The sequence below is a fragment of the Manduca sexta genome, chromosome 24 (assembly GCF_014839805.1).
Source record: "Manduca sexta isolate Smith_Timp_Sample1 chromosome 24, JHU_Msex_v1.0, whole genome shotgun sequence".
Taxonomy (NCBI): Eukaryota; Metazoa; Arthropoda; class Insecta; order Lepidoptera; family Sphingidae; genus Manduca; species Manduca sexta.
Window position 1 is genome coordinate 11,945,637 of NC_051138.1, and position 17,144 is coordinate 11,962,780.

General features: G+C 34.0%; 2 protein-coding genes across 2 annotated transcripts; one reads left to right on the top strand and one right to left on the bottom strand.

Annotated features, from left to right (window-relative positions):
• Window positions 1-4,248: 4,248 nt before the first annotated feature.
• On the top strand, window positions 4,249-9,606 carry LOC115443033 (ribonuclease T2). Its single transcript, XM_037442271.1, has 3 exons — window positions 4,249-4,467; window positions 5,800-6,116; window positions 7,684-9,606. The coding sequence occupies exons 1-3, from the start codon at window positions 4,427-4,429 to the stop codon at window positions 8,163-8,165; spliced, it is 840 nt and encodes a 279-aa protein (XP_037298168.1). The 5' UTR covers window positions 4,249-4,426; the 3' UTR covers window positions 8,166-9,606.
• Window positions 9,607-13,416: 3,810 nt separating this feature from the next.
• LOC115443055 (UBX domain-containing protein 1-B) lies at window positions 13,417-16,357 on the bottom strand. The gene is made up of 6 exons (XM_037442503.1): window positions 16,165-16,357; window positions 15,709-16,090; window positions 15,275-15,459; window positions 14,834-15,013; window positions 14,400-14,518; window positions 13,417-13,581 (listed from the first exon to the last, which is right to left on the bottom strand). The coding sequence occupies exons 1-6, from the start codon at window positions 16,212-16,214 to the stop codon at window positions 13,538-13,540; spliced, it is 960 nt and encodes a 319-aa protein (XP_037298400.1). The 5' UTR covers window positions 16,215-16,357; the 3' UTR covers window positions 13,417-13,537.
• Window positions 16,358-17,144: the final 787 nt, after the last annotated feature.

Here is a 17,144-nt window from a genome sequence, read left to right on the forward strand (position 1 = left end):
AAAAAAAAAAAGAACTTGTATTACAAAAATAGTAAATTATAAGTTACAAAATAAAACAAGACTCTAAAGTTATAATTACCAATGAATGCTTTATAATAAAAATGTATATATATCTTTATTTTATGTAACTGTTTTTATTTTTGCAATGTAGCGATCACAATGAGCCCAGTGCACAATAAATGGAAATAGGTAATTGTGGAAGCGCGGAGTTATTCCGAGCACATCAGTTACTTTTTTTTCAAATTAACGAGTCTTGGATAGTTTACTTGTTAATCAGTGTTGTTAGCTTATGGAATTGTTTATTTTTATGTAACTTTGCAGTTATTTTAAATGGGCAAATAAAATTACTAGCGTGGGCATTTTCTGAACTTTTAAATAGTAGTTTTTTCGGATATCCCAAACAGACAATACAGTTGTGTTAATAGAAAATCTACCATCCTTCAGGTACCCAATATTTGAATTAATATTAACATCTCTATACTATATCTCCTGAGAATTTAATCCAAATATCGATATAAGGTTTGCCAATGTTAAATAAAATTTTACAGAAATTCTAATGGATTTTAAAAACAATACTGGCAACACCAGCACGCGTCTGAGGCGCGTGGCATAGTCGGACGGACTCAGTGGCGCTAATTGCGATCACAGCTTTGAACAGAACTCCATAATGCATTTGCTATAATTGCTGCAGCGATACTTAACCAGTATATCGTGACGCACGCGACTGTTTTTCATAGGTGCATCAGAGCGAGTGACGGCTGGAGAAAAACGAGGAATGAGGTTACTCGAGAACGGCACGCGTTGTGAAAAAAAGCTTAGGTCGGCGTCCGCTGTTTACTATCCACATTAACGTGCAATAATAAAAATATCAAAGCAGTAATTCACGCAGATATTGCTTTATATGTACAGATTTGTTATAAAAAAATTGCATCATCTTTTAGTTATACGTAGTTCGAATTATAAGTACCTAAGGATTACTGCACGGATCCACAATAATCTTTTGGCAAGATGAAGAATTCGCCCTGGTTATTATAATATATGGTATTCACTGCCTGTCGCAAAAGACGACGTTAATATGCACGTTGTGCGGTTTAAGCACATTCTGGTGATCCCCGTGATGGGTAGCAACGTGGTAAGTAGGCCTTATACTGCCCTGACGCCGTGGGCGTACTTCGGTGCGCCAGGGCTTCCAAGCCAAATAAAGAAAAGAAACAAAATATATATTATATATAAAAATATAATTGTGTGAATCTAAATACCCTTACTCATACGGTGGAATTTCAACGGTCTGTTTTACGTGCAATATTGGAATGAACTCCCTGCATCGGTGTTCCCTGGGCAGGCGCCATCATGCATCGAAGGACGCCCCAGGCAACAACCGCAACTTGAGGTCTATCTGCCTCGCTGGCGTCCATTACACGAATCACAATAACATAGATGCACTAAAACATTAATTAATGGCGGACCCTGGACATGTAGGTAAGTACATAATGTTTGTTCATTTAATAAGCAAGTGATTACTCATTAACTTGCTGCAAATATAAGTAAGAATAATAATTGTTGTCCCACAACGCTCTAAAGTTGTTTAAGTTCCAAACTTTTCGTAGTATTGTAATGTTCTTTGGTCAAAACCTTCTGAAGATTGTAATGATGTCTACCTCTATGTTGAGCAGACTCAGTGACATCTTCATGGTATAATAACGACCAAGCTCCTTAAATGAAGATTAAAAAAAATAAATAAAAAAAAACATAATGGAGACATAATGGACTTTCATATTAATATTGACAAAGTATATTCGAAACAATCTAATAACTTGCCACCTCAGGATAAGTCACCATCAAGAGGTACTTCTGTATTTCATTATAATTTATCGAATAAGTACAATAACAGATTTTGTTTATAATTAAATAGATAAATTACAATTATACAAAAGTAGGTATAGTTGTGGTTGTACTGTAGAATTAATAAAATAACTTATTATTACACTTTGGCACTATATCGAAAATTAATTTATTTTTATTTTTGAATACTTAAGTACCTACTGAGCAACCCTGTAAAATAGCTCGGTCCACACATTCATTGTTTCTTTCTTTCTTCAGAAACTATATTGAATGAACTATTCAAACCAGCTCATACCTAAATATTTACATAATAATATTATATCTACAGACAATGGGGCCCTATTCCGGGGCGAATCAGGGTTTTTGCAATTACAGGCGTCCTAATCGAAGAACACAAGAATTGATAGCCATATTGGTTAAAAGGGGATTTAGACGTTTGTATTAATATTATTTTACTTTATTATGATTAACTATTATTTTGTTATATTAAGCATACTTTAAATTTTTAAGCGGCAATAGCCTAGTTGGGTGTGGAACGGACTGCCGAGACGAATGTCCGCAGGTTCAAATCCCAAGGGCACACACCTCTGACTTTTCTAAAAAATCATGTGTGTATTCTTTGTGAATTTATCGTTCGCTTTAACGGTGAAGGAAAACATCGTGAGGAAACCTGCACATCTGAGAAGTTCTCTATAGGAATTTCGAAGGTGTGTGAAGTCTACCAATCCGCACTAGGCCAGCGTGGTGGACTAAGGCCTAATCCCTCTCAGTAGTAGAGAAGGCCCGTGCTCAGCAGTGGGCAAGTATATAATACAGGGCTTATATTATAAGCATACTTTATTCTTCTATGTCGTTTTCTTCATAACTGAAGGTCGTGCCTGCATTGGTAAGCCTTAGTGGTGGCGCTGACAAGCTGCTTCCACTCCATCCGGTCTTGTGACTGCCGCAGAGCAGGTAGTAGCAGTGTACTTTATACTTAAATAGTACCTATTATTTAATAATGGGTAGGTTACAAGGTACCTACCTAAAGGCCTGCAAACTTCATCTTGTTTTTTTTTACTCATTTATCCGCATTTATTGAGACGTCAACCACGACTAGCCATCGACGCTGGGAGATTCAGTGACACATCGTGTTTGAAAAACCCACACAAATGTTCGCTCGACTGGGTAATCAATTCCAGAATCTCCTAATCTACGGCCATTAAACCATATACGTGATACATGGAAGGACTCTAAAGTATACCATCATCAGCTGATATTAATGTAGCTACTGATTGCACTCACGTAAATTCATGATAAATATGCGTAATAATTCGTCATTCGATAAAGCATACTTATACTTATTCATTAAACAATAACAAACAAGATAACGCGGCGACACAAAGTTGGCGTATTTGTATTTATAATATTATTGTTACCGTTAATTGTTACCGTTAAAAATGAAATCATACAAATGTTAGGTCATCAGTCTTGCGCATATTTAGTCGGACCTCTAGTGAAAAATATGTAACTAGAAAATAAATAAAAATAAAATTTATGTGCATTTGTCAAAAGATGTCTCTGTTTTGCTATTACATATTCGCAAATTCAAATTCTAGCAAAGCATGCCAAAGCTTGGGTTTGTAACTTTCCTAAAATAGAAATAAAACCTCCATGGTTTAACTATATTCAATTCAATTTTTAGATTGTGTTTTAAATATTTTGTCGTCAGCTGTATTTGACATTGCAAAATTTTGATATGTCAATAATAGGGGTGTAGAAGTTTTTGCAATGAATCGATTTCATGTTCGTATGGCACCGTAGCATCATATTATGTATTATTGAGATAATCTATTTATTATAACTACATACAAATAAGTTTTATAAGTAATTATACAATTAACACACACACACGCGCGTAAGTGAGTACTGAATACGACCAACTAATTAAATGAATCGTTATACATTTTATGCCAAAATAGGATAATAATAAATGGTTATTGATTACTATTGTCACATATTTATGTAACATAGTAGACACAAAAAATGGCCGCTAGACATTAAAAATAATTAATAGAACGATTATATTTTTTTTATTTTGTGATAATCTATAATATGTTGTTAATATTTACATAACAAACTGTTAAATCAAGGTAGTCACTAGAATTTAGCTATTATTATTTTTATTTTGCAATTGGGCTAAGGAAAATTATAAACTATAAGTAAACTTGATTATATTTGAACATATTCTGAACTTACTAACTATAAACAAATACTTATACTAGGTATCTTATTTATTTATTCATGTTACTAAATCATGTCACTTAAAAAAGTGTTTCGTTTTGAATTGATTTAAAGAAATGCGTACATATAACGTATCGATATTTTTTAAAATCGAATTGAAACGCACATCCCTAAGGACAATTGACACAATATGACATTTCTGATTTCCTTGCAAATTGTAACACGGCGCACAGTAAATTTTAGATTGTGTAGCGCATAAATTAGCGAAAATAGTCCTGTGCGTAATATTTATAAATTTGTAATAGATATATTTGTGTATTATCTATTATATGTGAGTGAACTAATTCAACACAAATACAAAATGAACAAGAACTTATGTTTTGTCTTAAGTCTGATATTATGGTAAGAAAATAAAACTTTCGGTTCACCTTAAATTTGCAAAATTTGCCTTAGTAGAGCAATGTACTCATGGTGATTGTAGACTGTAAATGAATTTTATGTATTAAATTGACTACTTAATCAAGTAGTCAATTTAATACATTGACAAAACAAAAATACTATTTCAAAGGAATAACTAAATGGGTTGTATTAAAATTCATTTTAATAATTTTAAATGTTGTATGCCATGCTCTCGCACTGACATTAAACATAAATTCATATGGTAGCTGCTGTGGTATATTTTTATTATATAATATATTCATTATTATACCTTTTTATGTCATAGAAGGGTATTATTTCCGAATATTATGGGTATGCATGATGAGTACTTTTTTTCATTTTATCCTTATTCAAAATTATTTAAATTTAGTGTAATTTTTTTTTGTTCAATTTAACCCACAAATATGGTCATCAGATAGATATGTTATGATCTTTGAAAATAATATGCATTATCTTTTGAAGGACAGGCCTGGCTGGAACTAGTGTTTAAGACACAATTGTTCTCCTGATATCACAGGGGAAAAGTTCTTGTCACATTGATTAGTAAGTCCTTGTCTAAAATCCCTTAACTCTCTGCTTTTGGTCACAGTACAATAGTTCGAGTGATTTCCCATAACCCAATATCCCAATAAACCCATTTCGATAAAAATATTTGTATTTAATGTATGAATTTTGGTTTGATGTTAGAAGAAGTTAAGATGAGTGTGTGGTTTTGTTAATTATTGCAATGTCAAAATTACCCTGTATAAAATAATAATTATTTTATTACACTAGTTTAGATTATAGGCACTTAAATGCAAGATATTATGACACAGAAAAGTGTTATGTAAATCTAGTGACGGGCAGTGATAGGTTCAACTTCAGTTACCTAATAAGCCTAAATATTTTGATTTAAGTTCTTAATATATTCTGTGATTCCAGAGTTCAACCACCATCATAATGTTATGAAATTAAATTATTTTAGTTCTCTAAATAATGGAGATTAAATATAAATACAAAATTATTTTCTTGAATAGTTTAACTAAATTAGGAAATTGAATATTTTTCAGATTAAACTAAGGGAGCTGTGTATGTTATCTCAAGGAAAACATACACTTAAGTTATGATGTACTTGTAGTTAGATTGGAAAACTGATAGTGACAACACCTACACTAACAATAAGAGTATACTGACATCATTTGATAGTGAAGTAAAAACCTCTTTTATTCCTAAAAGAGGTTTTTACATCACTAGAGTTGTAACCGAAATTGAATATTAAATGCATATAATAATGTTATGTACTTTTTTGTTCAACAGTTTAGAATGCGTATATGTGGAGTCCATCCAACACACACAAATAATTCGTTTCAATACCAATTTATTTACCACCCACAATGATGACCACCATTGGGACTTGCTTCTGTTCGCGCAGCACTGGCCAGTGACATTATGCAGGAGCTGGACCACGCATACATGCAAGAAATTCAATGAAACTTGGATTGTTCATGGTGTATGGCCAACTAAGTTCGGAAGCATTGGGCCGGAGAAATGTAATAGTTCATGGCTCTTTGATCCTGATCAAGTGAAAACTATTGAACAAGATTTAGAAGAGAATTGGACCAATTTAGAGAGTGGTGAGTTCACTGAATCCTATTTTAGTGTTCAAAGATAAATAATCTGTATACACACACCCATCATCACATATTTATCGCCGAAGGCGTATGCAGAGGCGCAACCAGGGCACCCAGTTGTCGCCAAGGGTGTCCCGTCCCGTGATGTGATAGAGGACGTGCCTATCGCCATATCGGGCACAAATTCCAGACTCCGGGTTGATACTAAACAGAAAAATAACTTGCCCGACCCGGGATTTGAACCCAAGACCTCAGAGCGCTTCCGTATCGCTCGTGCAGTATAACTAAGCCACTGAAGCAGTCATAATCAGTATAAATATTATATAATTTGGCAGCGAATATTTACTGTTGCTTTAATGAATATATACTGTCATCACAAAGTAGCTTAAGTAATTATAATTTAACTAACTCAATTAGAAGACTTTGAGGGGCTTCACTGTACATCTACAATTATATAAAACTACAATAGTATTGTAATTTTATATAATTGTAGATGATTAAAATAAGATGAAATAGTTTTTAGCCATGGAATGCTAGAATCCCTGAAGTTTAAATAGTATTATTGCGAATATTGTGCTACTAGCAACTTGATAATAAATAATAAAAAATATTTTTATATCATTTTATTTAAATGAAATGTATACGGAAATTGGACACACATAATTATTGGTAACCGGCTTTACAATTCGTTTTCCCGTAGTTCATTGCAAGAAACATTAATTTCAAGATAATTGTATTAATTATAATTATTGTGCAAGCGTCAAAAAGGTTATTGTGACGTCAACTCTGCTCAATATTTAATTGTGTTAATTAATTTTAGACGAAGTTGCAAATTACAATTCTTATTAAAATGACTAATATTAGTAATATATCAGACTTGCAAAAAATACTTACACGGCTACATAGTTACATCTTAACAAACATTGCTTACGTATGAACCTAATTTCAGATGCTTTGTGTAAAAAAGTGAAATGCTTGCTTATATTTAAACAAACATACATAGTAATTACTTAACTGTCTCGCAGATATTAACGCCCACCTCCGTAATAAGACGTCAGTTTGTATTCCATAATATAAAAATGAATAACAAAAATAAAACATTCTTTTGGTATTTAATAAAAATAAATATGTGCGTGTATAACTTCGCCCGCATGATGACGTCGTTTTTTGGAATAAAATTTCCATTGTGTACTTTTCTTGGATAGAAACATAAAAGCAGCTTATAAGTACTTAATATTTTAGCGTAACTAATTCATTGAAACGACCCAGAGCTCAATCTGAACAATGTTTGCGTAATATGTAAAAAAAATCTGATTAATACCTTTTAATATTATCCATGGAAGCAAATTACTGGGATAGAAAGATAAAGTAGTGTGCTGGATTAACTATATATTAATCCAGCCTAATATCTATTCGTCTGCCAAATTTCATCCAAATCCATTGAGCATTTTTTCTGTTAAAACAAACATCCAAATATTTTCTCAAACTTTAGCTTTAAAATTTCAGTAAGATTAAAGATAGAACCATCAAAATGCAATAAAATTTATAAAAATCCATACTTCTCTTTCAGACACGTCCTTATACAGTTTTTGGATTCACGAGTGGTCGAAACACGGCACGTGTGCCGCGAGCATCGAACCTCTGAACTCCGAGTTCAAGTATTTCTCCCAAGGCCTAGACTGGCACAAGAAGATTCCACTGACTATGATGCTCGGTGAAGCAGGCATAGTCCCTTCCGACGAAAAACAGTACAAAATCATCGACATTTACCATGCCATTAAAAATAAAACGAAGGTTAACCCGACAATACAATGCGTGCATGTAAAGGGCGTACAGCTGTTGTCAGAATTGCACGTTTGCTTTAATAAGAACTTGGAACTAGTTGATTGTGACGGAGTCGTGTCTCCGAAACATGTGATTGATGGAGTGACAGTTATGACCAACTGTAATCCTGCGCATGATGTTTTATATCCTCACAGTGTGGAGCCTCCCGCGAGAGTTCTTGTACAGTTGTATAAATTGTCGTCGCTTTTGCAGTGGTTGACGCTTTGATTTTAAAACTATTGTCAATAAAGGACGTTTCCAAAGCGACAAAACTTAGGAAATTTTAAAAACAGAACAGTTGCTACTGTTTAAAAAAATAGTGGCAGCTCCAGATAAAGACGTCTATTCTGAATTCCATATCTTTTCGGAAAATTATCAATTTTGCATTTCAAATATATTACAGGTTTAAGCTGACAGGCGTTTTTGCAATGAAAATATGCTTTTCAAAGCAACGCATAAGTATTTGTCTTACTACTACTTCTAACATGAAAATTATAATTCATGTCACACGCGCCGTTCGGCAATTTAGCCCTATTCCTATGTAGTATTATTACTTCTCGCACCATAATATTGCGACATCATTCTATTCCATATTTTCATCACTTTTACGGAGAAGAATTAAAAATAATGAATTTAGGTAGGCAAATACGTATATCAATTTAGAGGAGGTGCGCACAGGCGGTTTAAACAAATAATCTGCTGTCGAATATCAGCAATTAATGTATGGAAACCGCTGTGTTAAATATCCATATATTATAACGTAATCAACAGCCGATATATTTAACCGCCCGTGCGCGCCCCCTCTTATTTAGTGTTGTTAGGCTTTGTAATGTTGGAAACTTTTATAGTTCCATCATATCCGTCCTCCGTTGCATCCTTTCGCGCTGTTATTTAATATTATTCTAAAAACTGATATTTGTCACTTTTAAAATGTAGAAGTTTTCAAATGAATACATAGATGGTTAGTTATTACAAGTGACCTATCCCAGTCCATAAGAATTTCTGTAAAATATACTCTCGCGGTATGACCGTGGCTCTGCACGAAGAAGCAAGTCTTGACATCCACTTGATCATATTTCTTGATTTTTACTAGTTACGTTTATTATTTTATTATATGTACTTGTATTGTTAAATTAATTATTGATTTGTTTACAAACACGTTATTTTAACCATGTAATGGGAACTGTGATTCTGGATATTGTAATTTTTAATACATTTCCTGTACCAACATAATAATTGTGCAATATCATGTTGTTTTTTGTGTTTTTATTTATTTTATTGTAAAATTTCTGTATGTTTATAAAATAATAATTATTTGTAATTTCTCCAAATTTTGCTTTCGGCCATTTTAGGAGTCAACTACAACCGTAAATGTATTCAAAGCACCTTGTTTATGGGCGTTAAAGGTTATCTAATGTTACCAAGAACAGAGCATTGTGTTATGAATAATAGAGTAATAAAAATAGCAGTAAACAACACTACTGTGGATTGTAGGTACAAGTTACATCATATATGATACATTTATTATAATGTAAAAAAAGTTTGTTTGCGTTAAATCTAATAAGGATTGAAAATACTGTCAATTTAATTTTCATAATCAGGCGTCAATGCCTTATTGTACTGTGCATTCGAAATCTTTAATTGGAAATATATACATATTAATCGTGTCTAGCGTAAAAACCTTTTTTTTGCCAAGCGTGGACGAGGCGTGTCGAGTGCATAAAGTGGAGGTTTGAGTGCAAACAAAACGCGCGTTTGGCCTTCAAAGGGGACCTGCGTTTGGTCCCTAAAAGCGCTTTCAGTAAGCGGCGAATGAGAAGGCGCCATAAACCGTCAGTGTGCAAACGAATCTTATAAAAAGCTAAGCATAGATAAAATATACACATCGACGCTTAAAAAGCAATCATATCTAAGCGACAGTGAGTAAATTTTGCTTTAAAGTTTTGATTTTAATATGAAAATTCATAATTCGACTTTTTATTTTATAAAGATATAGTCTAATGATATTAAAATTGTCTTAGACCTACAAAACCTAGATCAAATGACGCAGAAAAAAATGGCGATTCTAAATATTTATATAATTCATTTTCGGTATATTTGTCGCTTAGATATGAGTGCCTTTCAAGCATCGACATGTCATTATAAAATCAGCATATCGATGACGTACTTTTGCTGATAACATACAATAACTATCGTGGAAACTAATATTGTTATGCGTATTAAAAAAATATTGTGCTGGCATTATTATTGCTCAATAAATGTTTAAATTACTAATTAGCTTGTTACGTAAGCATTGCGTAACTATTATTATTATTAAATCATAAACGCCAATTTCATAAGTTTTAAATGTAATTATTAAAATAAAAATCTTTGAATAAACAAAAAACAAGTCTAGTGTAAATCTAAATTTCTAAGCAATTATTTGCGTTGTTTTAAGAGGCAGAGGCGATTTACGCCAACTTTATAAATAATTCACAAAACTAACCAAAATCTAAATTACTTTATATTAATAACTTCATCTATTAGTTCCAGTGTTTTGCTCTTTCTAATATGCCTTTTGTTTTTACGCTTTTTATCAGCTCTAATATCATTATAATTAAAAATAATGCGACTTACAACTTTATTTTCTTGAGTGCCAACAGAGATTAGCGGTTAAACTTAGTATTTAAGAATTAACCTACGCAGTGCCAGTAGGTGTTATAATATAAAAGGTATATTGATTATGACTTATGAGATACAACCGCTTCCTGAATAGCTCAACTGAATTGCATTCTTTAAAAATGACTCAGTCAGCTCGGAGTGAGGAAGTAGGCGGTGCGATACCCCTGTGCCTCGGAAAGCACGTAAAGCCTTTGGTCTTGCGCCTGATCGAAAGATCAGGCGCAAGACCAAAATCCGACATGACCGGTGAAAACCGGTCATGTCGGATTTTCGTTTCACTGAACTATGAGGAGTGAGGGAACAGAGAGTGCATCTGTATATTGCGCACACACCTGTGCACTATATCTCCGGCCTGCCTATCTAAAATTGAGGTTGGTTGAGATTGGCCGCCATGGCCGAAATTCGGCTAGGAAGGGATTGTTTTTTAATGGCAAATATATTTACTATTCTTGCCAATCACTTGTAGTTAGATGGGGACATTGTCGTAGTACAATATGATTAATGTATAACTGTCAACGATAACATAATCTACAGTGCATCTTTGTACCTACTATTGACGTATATTCCTAAGTACTTACATAATCAATGTACTTTAAAACCTTAAAGGTAACAGTCAAAGAACTTACTCTACGCTGATGCCAAAACTTTAACCCAGATTCTTATTGCCTTGTGATTATGCAAAAATCGGCTTTCGCTAAAACCGTCACTGTGTGGCTATTCCGAAAAATTTTATGTAATTTGTGACGCGACGTAGAGTACAAAGAAGCTATGAGCATTTCAAGTGTAGGCTAATATTGAGCAATATTCATATGAAATGCATATTATAAAATTTTATTAAATAACCAAGCTTTAAAAAAATTTACTAAATCCTTCTTAGTAGTAATTATCTATAATAATCTATTTAATGTTGTGACGCTTTTGAACTTGGATACTCCGATTCTATTTTCGGAATAGCCATAAAAGTATATAATAAAAATGAAACATGGCCACAAAAATAATTATTATTGTTTCTATGCGCCAACGCCGCCTGGATCTCATGCAAACATGCTAATGGCGTTAACTTGCTTTGTCCACTTTACAAGAGTGACAATTAGGTCCATTTTCGTCGTTGATGTAATAGCTTTTATAGAAAAATACATTCATAAATATATATTTTCTTCGTTAAAATTGTGTTGCAAGTTGAAAGTTCACTAGCGACCTAAGTATGAAGTGTACTTAAAATTAAATAAAAGTCATTGTAATGTTAACATATTCTTTTTTATTCTTAAGTAATTCCTTATTTCTTTGGTAGGATATGTTTTATATCCGCCCGGATAGCGACCACCGTACACAAGGTGTTAAAACCCGCCATAGTGGCCCACGAAGTGTGTCGCGTTCCGGGATCAACCGTGTGTATATGCGGTTTCAACAGGCCGGCATTGTGTCAACTGCCGAGAGGTAACCATCTCTCGTCAGTCTACTTCTAATGGACTTACCTATTATCGAGTGCAGTGGGGTCACTGTGTATGTATCAAATAAATAAGTAGAAATATCTAAAATATCAGCCTTGTAAGTACAAGTTCTACAGATTTCACCACTAATCACAGCCGATTTCAATAATACATTCCAATCGTTAATTTCGGATCAATGCAAAGAATGTGTTAGTCAAAATAAGTTATCTATGAGCATAACACACTTTATTCTTATTGGTCCGTTTTCACCAACGATCATAAGGTAGCGAATGGGCCTGTCTGACAGAGTTAACTGTACGGATGTAGTACATAAAAATTCCATAATCTTTTTTATTGTTATTGTGTGTGAGACGTTAGGCATTTTGTCTTATAGCCCTAGTTTAATACAGGTCTGGTCTTATATTGTTTAAATTAATGGCACTTGGCTATGCCGGTTTATTTACCAGAAATGGAATTGTATCCCTAAAACTCTTCTATCGGTGTATCCCCTTATTTATAGACGTTTTTTTTATCTAAGGACGGAGTAAAGCTGTGATAATAAGTCTGTTTCTCAGTGCTGACGGCATGGCAGCCTTCACAATGCGTAGACATAGGGCCGTTGTGATTGGCTAATACTTATTATTGTATCTCAATATTAACACTCGTTATCACAGCTTTACTCCGTAAGGGGTAAGCAATTTGACATAAAAGTGAGCTTAACTAGAATTTACAAACATTTAATAGGATAATATAAATAGCACTACAAAATAAATTAACAGATTTTTATCGTGAATCAAATGTCCTTGGTTGGTTTACGTAACAATAGATTTTATACTTCGTGAATTATTCGCCGGATGTTAAAATATGGATGCCGCGGTGTGGTTGTACGGTACGACTGCAGTGCTGAGGTCTCGGGTTCGATCGCCGGGTAAGGTGATATGGGTTTTTATACTCAGTATCAGCCCGGAGTCGGGAATTTGTGACCGATATTGCTATATGCGTGAGCATATAGCAATAGCAATAGCAATATAGAGAGTGATCTCTATCACATTATGGAACAGAATACGCACGGAGGAAAGTTAATGAACCAGTTGCGCCTCCGTCTTCTGCTCCGAGGATAAAAGTCGTGAGTGTGTGTAGGTATATTAAAATATGCTAAATAAACAATTTACCTAAATAACTCGTTTTGTCTCTTTCGTGAATAGCTTGTTCTGGCTTATTTTCAAACTATGTAACAATATTTTACAAAACCTTAATTGGCAAATCGCATATGCTCGTAAAACATAGAACTTCATTACAATTTATAGATTGTTTTTTTTTCGATTCTTATATAAAACTAGAAGGAATATTTTATCAATTGAATAATTTGGACAAAATAAAACAAATCATAGACGCAACTGACCTTTATTCACCGAATCCTTACATAATTTAAACAATTTTGTGTCGTACCGCCGCCGGTCACACAAAACAATTGAAATATTAATGACAAAACATTGAACATTTCCAGCATTATTGACCCTTGGATACTATAATGACTGCCGAAGGCACCAGACCTAAAATTAAAAATAATTCATTAATCTTATAAAAACATTATAGCAGGTTATTTAACTAAGTCAAAAACTAAATATTGCAAATTTAAATTCTTAGTTCTAGCAGTAGACACTTGCTTCTGAGTTCAGTAGTTTCTGAAGGAAAATAACACCAGAAAACGTTAATTAATTATTATCAAAACATATAATGTACACAATATTAATATTGTGGGTCTGTTTCACGAATTCTGAGGAAATTCTATTTGTCACATAAATATAAGCTGACCAAATAGCAGTCACATTGCAATGTATGCTGTCAAATAAATTATAATAAAATGCGTACATATGTACATGCTTTATACATTATCTGTTTAATACAATAATTCTTTATTTGACAACTTACTTGAAACTTGTGAAACGCACATAACGTCATTCAGTAGCATAGCTTGCCATAGAGAGGTCCTATATCTAAATTTGTTGCGGGCCGTTCAGGACAGTGCGAACTTTTGGGCGCCTGTTTAGTTTAATGTAGGTATAAGCTAAGAGAGGCCCTAAAACTCGGGGGCCCGGTATCTCTTTCCCGCGGTTGTTACGGCGATAGCTACACCCCTGCCGTCATTTTCAATAAATGATTCAGATCGCCTTTTTCCTTCTATAAAAATGGACCAATTAGAACAGTTTTTTTTTATATGCTTACAAAATACATATTTTGATTGGCTTATTCTCAGAATCAGATTGAGATTGGATCATTTATTGAAAACGGCCGTTATTCTATTCTAAAGATAATAATATGAAGTAAAATTTATTTATTTCAAACGGTTGATTGGGATAACTTTGCTCACCTAATATTTCCAAAGGTTTATCATAATCCTCAGTTGTAAATATTTTCTTGGGGTATGTGGTCATCAGCTTGAAGCCATCTTGTTGGGCGTACTCTTGTGCGTTCATTTGCAGGTACAATCTAAATACAAAATACATTAAACTATTTTAATATTATTACAGTAATTAGTAATGCATGTGTTCCAAATATGAAGGGCCAAAATTCACTTTGAAGTTCAGTAAAGTCCAAAATGTCAGATTGATCAAATGGTCTCTTATTAATGTGTACTTATTTTAAATCTTATTTATATTACATTAGTTTGTCTAATTTCACTGCAAAATAGTATAAAAATTTAAATAATTTGTTTATAATAGCTTACAAATCAACAAAACTTATACTGTTGCCATCATTACTAGAACATCACACAACATAATCTGATTTAAAATAAAATCTTACCTGACTGCAGCCAATTGTTCTTTAGCACCGAATGTGTGAGCCAGTGCCTTGCCGTCTGGCAGCCGTATCTGGATCCTAGCCTGGTCGTAGGTGACCTTGTGTGCTGGCGATGGGTTGGAGACAGGCGCTACGGGCGCGGGTGCCGGCGGGACAGGCGCCGTCTGACCTGATGCTGCTAATCTGAAAGCATGATTTTAGACAATACAATGTAGATTTGCTATCAACATGAACTTTAGATGAAAAATTAGAAGATTCAAATGTTACCACCTTATTGCATAATTTTTGTGTGGTATATATGGATGCTAATAAAGCAATTTTATATAAGGTTTTAATGAACTTGCCAATGACAGTAAATTTTAAATTAATAGATACAGTACATTATATGTAACTGTTTATGCTAATGTTATATAATAGATTTACTATTATACATAATAATCATACTTCCTAGCTTGCTTATCAGCTTCAATTTGTGCCCGGACCCTCTCTCTTGCCTTCTGATCCTCAATCTTTTCCCTTCGCCGCTGCTCCACCAACTTCTGCATCTCTTGTTCTTGTAACCTCTGACGTGCATCTTGCAGCTCTTTACCAGACTTTATTCGGAGTCTTTCACGTTCCAAAGCTTCAGCCTGTAGACACCAGAAAAAGAGAATTAAAACACATATCTTTTAGTCAAATCTATTATCAAGCCATGATTTATCATTCAATTTGTTTTAGCTTAAGACTTTCCCATGAAATTCCATTCTTGAAATAAACCTTTTACATTGTATTTTCAAGAATAAAACAGAAACCTATAAAACAAAACTCTGGTACATATACCTTTTTTACAGCATAAGTATGATTTGTAGGTGTATATTACTAGTAACATGTATAAATACCTTATCCCTTTCTTCCCTTTCCTTTCTTTTTTGCTTCATTCTCTCTTCCAACAGCGCTAATTGCGCTCTCTTCTCTTCTTCAGTAAGAGGCTTCTTTTCCTCAGTGGACTCCGAGAAGCTGCTATGATTCGTCTTAGCGGCGTGATACTCCATCTCATCCTGATCTTTAAGTATTTTGCCGCATTCGTCACATTTGAACGATTTGGCTTCAGCGGGATCCGCGGTCGTCTCCGGCGCGGGTGCTGCCGGTTCACTACTAGAGCTGCCGCCAGCAGTCTGTGCTCCCACCGGTTCTAACATCGCAGGGTCATCAGCGTGTGCCAACAGCCATTCCATGGCCGGCTCGACGCCCTTATAGTTCGTTACGGCTAAAGCTTTTTCACTAAAAGTAATAATCATGATTATAACCTAATAAAATTTCAACGTACGTGTGTTGAAGAATTAAAAACTACTTACGCTCGTTCTTTCGAAAACCCCATTTCAATTAATGTTTGTATTTCGGCCATGGTATTATCGTTACGAATATTTATTCCGAAAAGAATTTTTCATCACTAAATATCAGCTGTTTTGAAGTTTGTATTTTTTTTCACGCAAGTAGCAACCACAGACTATGTACGACCACAGTCAACACACGGCAGATTTTAATGCTCACTATTCACATTGGGATAATCTACTATACGAAAATTGTATTTGGAACCAAGTAAAGCACTCAATTTCCTTATACTATAGACATAATAATCTATAAGATTATATAGAGCTGTAGTTTGTTTGTTTGAACGCACTAATCGCAGGAACTACTGATTCGAACTGAACAATTATTTTAGTGTTAGATAGCCCTTTGTTCTTGGGAGGCTATAGGCTATATTATATTATCACGCTATGACCAATAGGAGCGGAGCAGACATGAAAAATGTTGCAAATACGGGAAAATATTATTACTTTTGAGAGCTTCCATTGCGTGCGGTGCGTAAACTGTTAAAGTTATGCAACAATTATGTACGATGGAATTGTTCCTCTAAAAATTTATTATAAAACAAAGACCCCAGCCACATATTTCTGCCTGACTGAACGCGGTAAACTCAAAAACTGCCCGACGTATTAAGATGAAATTTGGTATGGAGGCAGTTTGAGACCCTGGGAAGAACATAGGCTCCCGGGAAACTACTTACTACTTTTATAACGGAAAATTTTAGCCTGAAAAACTTTATAACGCGGGCGGAGCCGCGGGCAAAAGCTAGTCAAATAATAACTTCTAATGTTAACAATATTATTCAGGGTTGCGCTTGGGAAGAATATGGGCTTTCTATCCCGGGAAAATATAAAGCGTGTCTTTTATAACGGAAAACCTTATCCTGAAACAACTATATCATGCTGGCGGAGCCGCGGGCAAATGCTACTACTTACAATACATCGACTGATGATAGTGACAGAGTGGA